The sequence below is a fragment of the Cebus imitator genome, unplaced genomic scaffold (assembly GCF_001604975.1).
Source record: "Cebus imitator isolate Cc_AM_T3 unplaced genomic scaffold, Cebus_imitator-1.0 Scaffold61, whole genome shotgun sequence".
NCBI classification, from domain to species: Eukaryota; Metazoa; Chordata; class Mammalia; order Primates; family Cebidae; genus Cebus; species Cebus imitator.
In genome coordinates, this window is record NW_016107376.1 from 9,169,324 (window position 1) to 9,181,622 (window position 12,299).

Consider the following 12,299-nt stretch of genomic DNA (forward strand, 5'->3'; position numbering starts at 1 on the left):
GAATTAATAATCATTCTCAGCAAACTGACACAAGAGCAGAAGATCAAACACTGCATGTTCTCACTCATAGGCGGGTGTTGAACAGTGAGAATACATGGACACAGGGAGGGGAGCATCACACACTGGAGTCTGTTGGGGGAAATGAGGGAGGGACAGCGGGGGGTGGGGAATTGGGGAGAGATAGCATGGGGAGAAAGCCAGATATAGGTGATGGGGAGGAAGGCAGCAAATCACACTGCCATGTGTGTACCTATGCAACAATCTTGCATGTTCTTCACATGTACCCCAAAACCTAAAATGCAATAAAAAAAGAAGTTACCCTTAAAAAAAAAAGACAAATATTAAACATATAGACTATTTAAAAAAAATAGTAATAATAAAATAAGTTGACACTGGTTTAGTGAAAACAATGCAAAATTCCCTAAGAAAGTTCATGCCCATTTGGGAAAGAATCCATATCAAAAATCTTTATCAAAAACAATTGTAGTGAAATTAAACTTTGAAAGGAGGTAAAGGTCTTGCTTTTGCTTGAAATCATTTAAATTAAATATAATGAAAAGTGATCAGGGTGCTTATTTTTACTTTGTTTTGTGGGAAATTGTGCTGGGAATGTGGATCTATTGTACACAAAGGATGTTGGCTTTATGCTGGAGCCTAGCAGGTTGAGTTGAGAAACAATTAGCTCAGTCAGCAAGCCTTTGAATCTGATGAAGCCAGGAAGTGGTCACTCCCCAGGACAGGGCAGAATGAAGGGAATCAAGGCAGCAATGCAAAGCAAGGAATCATTTTTTTCTCTCTTTCTCTTAAATAAATTGTTATCGGAATTTATTGTGTCAAATTTATCCCAAGGACTATGTGAGTACATTTCACCTTTGGTAAAACAAATAGAATCTTGTTTCCAAGTAGATCAACAGTTCATATGTTTCGTGGCTACTGTNATTTACTAAGGCCTGTCATACTGTCGTGTTTTGGTAACAAAACATCTTTTGAGACCAAGGCCCCAAGCCACCAAGGAAAATGAAGGGCCTCTACCAGGCTGCTGGTCGGATTCTTGTCACTCTGGGGAGCCTCAGTGTATGCTCTGGAGTTGCTGCTTTCTTCCCTGTCTTTTCTTACAAGCCTTGGTTCGCAGGTTGGAGTGTTCGGATTGCTTGTCCCATCTGGAATGGAGCTTTGGTATGAAAATATTTTATTAAATATATTGAGAAAATAAAGGAAGGGGAAACAGAAGAACATGTCCTTTTAAATTGTTCTAACAATACAAAGAAGTCAAAATTCCACATAAAATCAGAATCTGCCTTGGAACATTGCTTTCTCTTAATTGCATTTTAGGTATAAAAATTGTCTTAATAATTGTTTCATCATGTATACATGTGTATTATCTTTAATGGCATGCTGCTCAAGAAATTCTTAAAAAGTTATTTTATTTTAATCCTCTTATCTGATATGCCAAGAAATTAGAACCTATCTTTTGAAATTTGAGTTTTGAATTTAGAAAAAAACATAAATCTTGAAATATAATTTTAAAATAGAGAACAAAATAAAATAACTTTCAAACTAATGCTTTCATTACAAGCACTAAGACGTGTGTACATGGCCCCAAAATTTACAAATCCCAGATATTGGTTTTTCTATCTTTCCCTTTGCATGCAACTGTTTGAACTGAAAACAATTCAAGAAGAGGGGTGATGGACTTCACAATTCACTAGGAAAGTACGTGTGCCACGTACAGTGTCTGACACTAAGTGGTCGCTCATTGTACGCTCAGTGTACGCTCACTGAATCATTGCACAGATAAACAATTGGCCTGGTCCCTTAGCTCTCCAGACAAAGAAATGAGCACATCTAGCCTTGGGAGTAGCTGGCTTCCATGCTTGTATAATTTAAGAGAAGTTACAGAGACCTACCTGTCCAGCAAATCTTTCTCTCATTGATTCCCGTCATGCCTGACACCACTGGAGACTGGAGAATTTAATTTTGAAGTTTTGATCTTAAAACATATTCTATTAAAATAGCCACTCTTCTGTGAAATAGCATCTTAAATCTTTAAATAATTAAAACTTTAACTGGGATATCACCTAAATGCTAGACCTCAGGAAATATAAGTTTTAATCTACTTATTAGACAAATATTTATGAATAGCCTACTATGTCCTTGAGTTACAATGAAGGAACAAACAAGGTTGATCTTAAAGGAACTTGGTCTAGTGGTGTTTGATGAGTATGTGCAGCTAGATGGAGGGATGACGGGGGAGTGGATGGAATGAGGAAACCAGAGGGCTATGTTTTTCTTTCTCAGTTTTTTTTCTTTTTCCATACGTTCCTTTGCATCTATCACCCTAATCTGGATCTTCCCTTCTTTTCTCCAACACCTACCTGAAACCATGCATTCATTCAAAGAAATCTTTGTTAAAGTTCTGCTAGAATGCAGAGATGACAGTTACATTTATTCAAGTGGCTTCTAAGCTTGTTTTGGTGACTCAGAGTCAGAAAAATATTTTACATGAGGACCCAGAATGTACATAAATACATCTACCTTCTTCTCTCTAGATAAATAGATATCTACATCTATTATGCATATATACGTATAATAGATGTTTATACATCTGTAAAACAAAAGTTTCTCAAAACAGTGCTTAGCCTCTATGTGAAACATATTCTGATATTTTCTATTTCATTTAATTTTTTAAAAATTCTATTTCATAAAGTTTAACCATATCACAATTACAGTTCAAGTCCACATTCTTTTGTTCCACTCTTTGCCTATCCTTGGAGAGTCTAACATACTATATTCAACAAATATTCATGATTTTAATGAAGATTACAGATGATTGAATGAAAGCATGTTGTAGGCCAAACATCTATTTTTACCAGTTAGGACCAGAGAAACGAAGTGAGGTGTCTCCACCACATAGCTAATGGGTGACTATTTGATTTCAGGGGTGGCAGCATCAGGCAGTGGAGTCAGAGATAAAGGATTTAGAGAGGCAGACCTGTTTCAAGTCCTGACTTTGACGTTCTTGGGAGGAGGTCAAAAGCAGGACCCTCAACCAGCCAGTTCCTCATTGCCTTTAACTGTAAAATGGGAAATATTATAGACAAAAAGAGCAGACATGTAAAACTGTCTAACGCTAAGATGCACAGCGAGAATGAACACAATTTAAACAATGATTGTATAATAAGGAGCTTCGCCAATTTTAAAGCCCTCCTCAAATGCTAGTGAATACCATGCCTTTCATGTGTGCCCTAATCTCTGTTCAAGCCCTTTGTTCTTAACCCTGTGTCTCCTGCCTCACTTTCCTGTCCTGTTTCCTCATGACCTGCTGAGTTCCCCATCCCGCTACCTCCTGGGCTTCCATCTCCCACCACTCTTCCCTTAGCTCACTTCTCTCCCATCACATCAGCTCCTTGCTGTTTTCAAACATGCCATGATGTGTTTCTGCCTCAGGGCCTTTGCACTACCTGCCCTCTGCCTAAAGCCTCTTCCTGAACTCAGCTCACTCCCTAGCCTCCTTCAATTCTTGATCAATTCTTTATAAATGTCACTTTTTTACGGGGGTCTGCTCCCATTACACTGTTTAAAATTGTAATACCTGACTCCCAACTGGCATTCCCAATCTCTGATACCCTGCTCTATTTTTTCCTATAACACTTATTAACATATAAGACATTATATAATTTTTAAATTTATTGTTTGGTTCAATAAATTTAAAAATTATATAATGTCTTCTATGTGTATTCCCCTCTCCTCCAACAAATGTATATTGCCCAAGGGCAGGTATTGTTTTTTCTATTATGTACACTGCTGTATCTGAAGAACTTGGAACAGAGAGAATGACATAGTATGTGTTCAATAAATATTGCTCATTAAGGATTGTTGAATGACTGAATGAATCTCATGCCCTCCATTCTGTTGGTGCAGAATTTCTTATACAGTTGAATACCAATTAGGTTGCAAGGACTAAAGGTCAGGGCGGTGTTTACATTATACTAATGCAGGAAAAAATTCTCATGGGAAGGAAAGTAATACAAATGCTCAGTCTTTCAATAGTGTCTAAATTTGGACCAACGTTATTTATTTATTTTTTTTCCTGGTGAGTTTCCTACTGAACCACAGTTCTGTCTGATCAGGGTGAACTTCAAATGGACTCTGACTCATTCCACAACCTCCCTTACCAACCACTTCTTTTTTTTTTTTTTGAGGTGGAGTTTTGCTCTTGTTGCCCAGGCTGGAGTGCAATGGCGTAATCTCGGCTCACCGCAACCTCCGCCTCCTGGGTTCAAGCGGTTCTCCTGCCTCAGCCTCCTGAGTGGCTGGGATTACAGGCATGCACCAACATACCTGGCTAATTTTGATTTTTAGTAGAGACACAGTTTCTTCATGTTGGTCAGGCTGGTCTCGAACTCCTAACCTCAGGTGATCGGCCCACCTCGGCCTCCCAAAGTGCTGGGATTACAGGCTTGAGCCACCACGCCTGGCCACCAATCACACCTTAACTTGCCTTCAAAGTATATCTTCATCCAATGACAAGATTTGTACATTTCAATCATATTGACATTTCCTTTTGTAGATGACTTCATATTTCTTTGGAGACTTTTAAGAGACAGATTTTTGCATATGATACAGTACTTTGAATTTTTTCAAAGCCTTTCATTCAAGGCTTTTTAAGTACTTCATAAAGATTGGTCCTCAGACTCCCTAGCTCCCTTTTGACATTTATGTGACAAGCAGTTTTCCTGGAATTTTGGAGCTAGGTTATTTAAAAGCATCAGCTGCTAGAAAGTATTCAGTGAGGAGAACGTAGTACCTTAAGGATTAAGCTCTGTTAATCCTGGAAAACATGGCTTGTAGATCAGTTCTGATGAAAAGACTGAAGCACAATGAGTTTAAACACAGGTCCTGAGGTGCTGGAGATCCCAGTGACTTGGCCAACGGCAAGCACAGCGCTGCACCCAGAGCCCTGCTTAGAGAAGGGAATTTGGGAGAAAGATCAGGCTAGACTTCGTTATGCAGGCCCCAGTTTCCCCAATGGTTACAGAAGGGGCTTGATGACATGACCTTGCAAGTCTCTTACAGCTTCAGAGTCACATGACTTCCAACTGCCTGACGGTGTCAAAGAAAAACCGGAGCTGGACAGTTAGCTAAAACAAAACAGATTTTATGCAGGATTATTGCAATGGGGAAAAAGAGACATCAGTATAGAACAAGGTTTGGTTCCAATATTGCGTGAGCAAGTGGGGATTTATAGCCGAGAAGCAGGGTGAAAGTCAGTGGATGAAAAACTACTGAGGAAATATCAGGGGCAAGGGGGACTCTGGCTATCCCGACCTAGCAGTCTTCCTGCTGAAGACAGGCTGGGGTGGTCAGACATCACTTCAGGGATCGGGGAGGAGGAGAAACCTGACTAGTTATAGAGCGTGATCAGGTATTGAGGGTAAGGGAGTTCTCGCTAAACTGACTCATCAAAGTTCTTGTGCTCAAAGTGGGTTTTACAAGAACATACACAGATGGGCCTACAGGAGAAGGTTCAGGAGCCTGACTCAAGTTTGGTCAAGCAAAGAATTTGTCAGTGGCCCATTTTTCCACTTAGATATCCTAAGCTTCCTTAAGGCCAGCTTGTCTAAAACCAAATTAATCATCTTGTCACCCAAACCATTTTTTTCTTCTCCAACTTCCCTGTCATTGTCTTGGCAACTCAATTTCAAATCCTGGAGTGATTCTGACTCAACCTGTTCCTCTAAACTAGCTCTTCTCAAACTGTAGCGTGCATACGAATCATCAGGTGATCTTGATGAAGGCAGGTTCTACTTCAGCAGGTCTGGGGCAGGGCCTGAGAATCTGCATGTCTAACTAGCTCCCGGAGGATGCCCATGCTGCTGGCCCTAGGACCACACTGGGGGCAGCAATGCTCCAAAGCAGCCCAATCCAGCCCCATAACCATCAGTTGCCATGTAACCTTAATTTTTCCTGCAAGGCATATCCCTTGGCTGCATTCCTTCCTTTTCTGTCTCACTGTATATCTTCCCACCCCTTACCACTTCCCACCCCTGCTCAATTTTATGCCTGGATAGCTTTGAGAGCCAAACTGTGGGAATCTATCCATTAGTGAATTATAAAATCAATCTATTGAGTAGCTAGCAACATTTACAATGAATAGAATAGAATATTAGAATGCATCACACATAATGAGAGTTACATATTATTTGATCAGATATAAAAATATTTATAACCATGATGTGAAATGTATTAGTTACCGTGGCTAGAGTTGAAAAAACAAATCTAAAAACCAGCATTCTACAGTTACTTCTAGGTCTATATTCCAACCTCGTATGCACACAACTGGCTCATCTTTCTAAACCTCTTCAGTAGTCAGGCCACAGTTTCTTCAAAAGGCTTTAGTTAGTATTGCTTCATTGTCCCTAAACGAAGTCCAGACATGCTAGCCTGCATTGTGCAGCCTTCCTCACCCTGGTATCGCCTGGCTTTCAACTGCGATTTTCTACTCCTCCCTGCCAAGAACTGACCCTCCCTTCAGTCCGGACTCTGCGCTCACTGCTCCCTGAGCATGACAGCCACTTCCCCACCTTTGCACACGCTGCTCCCACGGCCTGAGCTGCCCTCCCTCTGGTACCTCCCATTGAACGCACATCCATCCTCAAACCCACTCCAGATCCTCTTTCTCCATGGCGCCTTCATCACTGATGTTTCCCCTGTAAGTGATACCTTACCCCTGAGCTCTCCTCGTGTAGGAAACATTCATCCTTCTTGCCTAGGGTTGTAGCCATTCTCACGTGGCCATTAGTTTTACACCTGAACCGTAAATCCCACTGACAGTCAGAACCACTATTTGTACAATTACTCCTGGGGAATCTTGTTCATCTTATTTGGTCTTTCTGTGCCTCATTTTAAAAGTGGGAGAATATCTACATGACAAGGTCATCGTGAGGATTAGATGACTGAACACATGTGAAGTGTTCAGTATATATTAAGCACTCACTCAATACATGTTAACCATTATTATTACCTTATCAGCACAGGCGCTGGCACATCGCTTGTCTGTAGTGGACTCATAACAGATGCTTGCAAGTGAACAAATTTTCCCATATGAATACAGTACCTCTAAAAGTTTCTATTTCTGTTGTGAGGGCTCCCTGTTTCCTTCAACTCATCTACTTCTGAGAGCTATGTCCTCTACTTAGGCAATTTGAAGATTTAGTGGGAGGCCTCACAATTATGCAATCAAAGTGTTGGCAGCAGCTGTTGCAAAACCCAACTCACAGCCCTGGAAGCGCCTGGAGAGCCAGGCAGCAGCCTGTCAAGCAGAGCTGAGGGAGGTGAATGCAGCATGCGGGCGTTCTCTTCCTTCCCCGCTCACCGACAGACACAGCCTCCGCTCTCCCCTTCCTCACAACCTGGCCTCCCTGTCAGCCAGCTATTCCCCCTTCCGACACCCCCTCTCCCACATTTTCTCTTCCCCTTGACTTGTCCTACCTACTCTCAAATCTCTTCCTTCTTCATTCGTCTCTCCTCCCTATCTAAAAATAAAATTTTCTTTTTTTTTTTTTTTTTGAGACAGAGTTTTGCTCTTGTTACCCAAGCTGGACTGCAGTGGCGCGATCTCGGCTCACCGCAGCCTCCGCCTCCTGGGTTCAGGCAATTCTCCTGCCTCAGCCTCCCGAGTAGCTGGGACTACAGGCATGTGCCACCATGCCCAGCTAATTTTTGTATTTTTGATAGAGACAGAGTTTCACCTTGCTGACCAGGATGGTCTCGATCTCTTGACCTTGTGAACCACCCGCCTCAGCCTCCCAAAGTGCCGGGATTATAGGCGTGAGTCCGGCCGAAAAATAAAATTTTCAAAAAGAAATGGAAGAAAGAAAAGACATCTGTGCATCTCAGGAAAAATAACGCTATTCTATCTCCCATGTCTGGTGAGGAGCACCAATAAAGATGGATACGCTAACCTCTTGAGCTGCCATTCCATTAGCAGAGTAGATTTATCAATCTTACTAGAAGAGGCATTCATACTCAGCCTACTCCATGAAAGATCCTTCTCAAAGTTTTATGTAAACAAAGCAAAATTCAAGCTGGCAGCTACAAAAATAACAGGCAACTGAAATTCTGCCGCATTTTTCAACTTTTTGAAAGGAAAGAAACAGCTCATGCCAAGGTAGTTAAGGCAACCTGGAATCTCAGCATCTGAGAATGACAGCTATCTACTCCGAGTTAAAGCAGCAGAGGGGCGTGAGCCTGACGCCCTTGCTTATCTGGCTTCAGTGTTTCTCTCTCAGACAGAGGAGCGATGTGTCAATTGAGGGCCATGCCTCCCTGAGCAGAGAAAGCCCCAGGCTTACTCCACAGCACCGATGTTACAGTTGCTCTTAATAATTCTTTTGTTTTCTTGTACTATTTATGCTGGCTCACCCTCCATAGGGTCCCTTGGAAACTTTCCTCTTGCAGAATCACGCCAGGAATCTCTTTTGACTACAGATGGTTCTGTTTTTATCCATGGGAGTTTTATGGTATGGCGATGCCAAGTCTGGAATTGTAGGCTCAGCCACATGAGAAGTGTGTGTGTGTTTGTGTGTGTGTGTGTGTGTGTGTGTGTGTGTGTTTCCCTCTCTCTCAAATTCTCTAAATGCAACGTTCAAAATAAAATATGCCAGGAAAATGAAAAGCGAAGTCTCAAAACAATAAATATGCCCGATCCAGCTGCTACAAAAGCAGCATACCACAAACCATGTTGGTAAGAATGCTGATTTGTTTTCCTCTTTAACTTTGCTGATTGTATACATACAGTCACTCTTATTTCTCTGTCAAACCCTAACTTGTACTATTTTTGGAGCTGTCCATATTCTATATCTTATTTTAGGCATCTCTCTTCCTCTTTCTCTCTCAACCTCAAAAGAGTCATTAACCAAGAACAAATGATTTATGAGGATTGAGAATAAGCTATTTCCAATCTCAGTGACCACAAAGTTCTCCTCCATCAGACCTGGTGCTGAATCAAAGAGCCAAGAAATATTTTTTTTCATTACCTACTTCTAAATTCTGGAGACACCATTCCCTCTTTTGTTTAACTACTTTCATTCCGCACTTTGGGCCTTTTTTCTTCAACAGAGGCTATAAAGAAAAACTCTTTTGAGGCAGGGTGCAGCGGCTCACACCTGTAATCCCAGCACTTCTGAAGGCCAAGGTGGGCAGATCACAAGGTCAGGAGTTCAAGACCAGCCTGGCCAACATGGTGAAACCGTGTCTCTACTAAAAATATAAAAATTAGCCTGGCTTGGTGGCATGCACCCATAATCCCAGCTACTCAGGAGGCTGAGGCAGGAGAATCGCTTGAACTCGGAAGGCAGAAGTTGCAGTGAGCTGAGATCACACCACTGCACTCCAGCCTGGGTGACAGAGCAAGACTCCATCTCAGAAAAAAAAAAAGCAAAGAAAGAAGAAGAGGAAAGAAAGAATAAATGCCCGATCATGGATTCTAATGATAATCTTTGTTATTTGAGGAATAAGGATCGTGTATTTGTATCCTACCAGCAGGCCGAGGCTGCAGAATCTCAAAAGAAAGCAAAGAGCAAAAGAGAAAGCCACTTCCGGGTTTCATGACAAGTTCCCATTCTGGTTCCTTCCATTTACAGTTTCATCAGTTTGTCAGAAAGGTGAACAATAGACGATTAATCAAAATAAAACATATGGCAAGGGTTATAAAGCCAAGCTATTATTGTAGTGACACCTTAAAGTAGTGGAACGGATGATTCTGATGGCAAAAGCAACACAGAGAATCAGAAAAATGAGCTTGTGTGAATCATGTCTTTACGACACTAATGGCTTACTTTCCCCGTCATCACAGTTTTTTCCCACTGATGAGGAGGAAATCAGAGCCATAAATCCACTGAGTCATTTGCTGTTCCTTCAAGTTCATGATAAAGTTGTCAAACTGTGAGACAGATTGAACTCTTTCCAGAGGTACCTTCTGTGATGGATGTTATTTTTCCATTTTCTTGTCACAGGCCATCACAACTGGTGTGCTCCTACTGCTGGCTTACAGAGCGTGGACCCAGAGACACCTGGTAAATATACAGATGGCAAGCAGGATGGGAGAGTGGCTTTGAAGGTCAAATCACTATTAAGTGCAGTATGGAACATAAAAAATATGATTTCCAATTAGAATTGAATTTGGTCTAATTGACGCCTTACTACAATGGATTTCAGTAATAAACTATGTTTTAAATGAATAATCTTTTTTTTTTTTTTTTGAGACAGAGTTTGCTCTGTCGCCCAAGCTGGAGTGCAGCGGCATGATCTCAGCTCACAGCAACCTCCACCTCCCAGGTTCAAGCAATTCTCTTGCCTCAGCCTCCTGCGTAGCTGGGACTACAGGTGCGCGCCACCATGCCCAGCTAATGTTTGTATTTCTAGTAGAGATGGGGATTCGCCATGTTGGTCAGACTGGTCTCAAACTTCTGACCTCAGGTGATCCACCCACTATGGCCTCCCGAAGTGCTGGGATTACAGGTGTGAGCCACCATACCCGGCCATGAATAATCTTTATCTGATCCCTCCTCCAAATATTTTCTACAAGTTCTTGTGATGATTATTGTATTTGGGGAGGACAGAGCCAGTGTGAGTGCTCCTAAATTTCATTTTGAAGAATACTTTCAGTAATATATTTTTTAAGTCTCAACTCCTTAATCTGAGATCTCCTTCCAATCTTCTTGCTACCTCTCCTAAAAAAGGATGAAAAGTCTACGCTATCTTGCATTTTAACAGCATAAAACCAGATCATCTTATGAAACAGAAAGACCATGGTATCTGATGACAGATTTTAATTCCCACTGATGCAGGGCTTCTCAAACTTTAATGTATATGTAAATCAGCTGGAGATCGGGTTAACCTGCAGATTCTGATTCAGTAGATCTGGGTGAGGCCTGAGATTCTGCATGTCTGCCAGGCTCCCAGGGGATGTCAGTGATGCTGGACCATGGACCACACCCTGAGTAGCTGAGAACCTTGAGTAGCGATTTTGTTCACTTGTCTTTGTTTTTTCCAGCCCAGACCAGTTGCATTCACATGATGGGAAATGCATAAATAAATGCTTGTTGAATTGAACTAATTTAATGTTTTCCCTGGTTGGCTAGTATATTATTCTCCTTAGGTATAGATTAAAAATGAAGGGTGGGGGGAGGGGAGCATCAGGAAGATTAGCTAATGGATGCTGGGTTAATACCAAGGTGATAGGTTGATCTGGGCAGGACATTGCCACGGCATACCTTCACTTAAATGACAAACCTGCACATCCTGCACAAGTACCCCGGAACGTCAAATAAAAAGTGAAAAAAAAAATAAAAATACAAGGGACATTTTCAAGGGAAAATGAAAATATAAAGAGAGGATCGTGACCCATTTCTCCTTCATTGTCCAATAGGAGAAATTCATAGCCAGCATCTCTTTTTTCATTTTCCTCATATTGCTAAGAACCTTTCGAAATAGCTTGTCCCTGAAGTAACAATTTATTTTTGGTTTATTTTCAGTGGGAAGCTACTTTCACCTTCGTGATTTTGAGCATTATGGGATGTCCACTTCACTTTGCGGTAGCCTTGGAATCTGCTCTCCTGGGCCCACATTGCTTCTATTCATTTTCAGGGATTGCAGGCACTAATTACCTTGGCTATGCAGTCGCTTTTCCTTATCAGTATGCAAAATTCCCTTTAGCCTGTGTGGACCCACCACACTATGAAGAGTACCACCTAACACTTCAAGCCCTCGATCTGTGCCTGAGCTTTGCCCTGCTCTGTACATCCCTGACAGTGTTCATCAAACTTTCTGCAAGACTTATCCAGCATGGACACATAAACGTAAGTTGCAACAAAGGGGGAGCCAGTTCTTGTTCCATCCTGTATGCTAAAACGGAAAGTCTGGTATGTGAATACTTGATCTTTCTCTGTTATTTACCACTGTATCATATACGCTGTTGATATCCAGGTCTGGCACGTAATAGGTACTCAATACTTGTTTTTGAATTAATAAATGGAAATATGTTGACATTATAACTGAAGTTATGGCTGTAGGTAGCACCAGCCAATTTTTATGTCAATCCACAATTTTAAAAATTATTCACAGGAACAAGGCAAGGGTGCCCACTCTCACTACTTCTGTTCAACATAGTACCAGAAGTCCTAGCCAGAGCAATTAGGCAAGAAAAAGAAATTTTAAAAATCCCAGCACTTTGGGAGGCTGAGGCAGGTGGATCACGAAGTCAAGAGATCGAGACCATCCTAGTCAACATGGTGAAA

The 12,299-nt window shown here is 41.5% G+C and overlaps 1 protein-coding gene across 5 annotated transcripts in view; it reads left to right on the forward strand.

Moving 5' to 3' along the window:
- The first annotated feature begins 934 nt into the window (after window positions 1-934).
- The window catches only part of TMEM212 (transmembrane protein 212), a 74,092-nt gene continuing 62,727 nt past the window's right edge, over window positions 935-12,299 (forward strand). The window contains exons 1-3 of one of the 5 annotated variants that reach the window (XM_037739038.1): window positions 935-1,176; window positions 10,017-10,076; window positions 11,538-11,861. In XM_037739038.1, the coding sequence (XP_037594966.1) occupies window positions 1,018-1,176; window positions 10,017-10,076; window positions 11,538-11,861 (543 nt within the window). In that variant the 5' untranslated portion in view covers window positions 935-1,017. Of the gene's footprint in view, window positions 1,177-10,016; window positions 10,077-11,537; window positions 12,054-12,299 lie in introns of those variants that run through there. The other 4 variants (XM_037739039.1, XM_017529883.2, XM_017529882.2 and 1 more) reach the window with 4 other exon arrangements.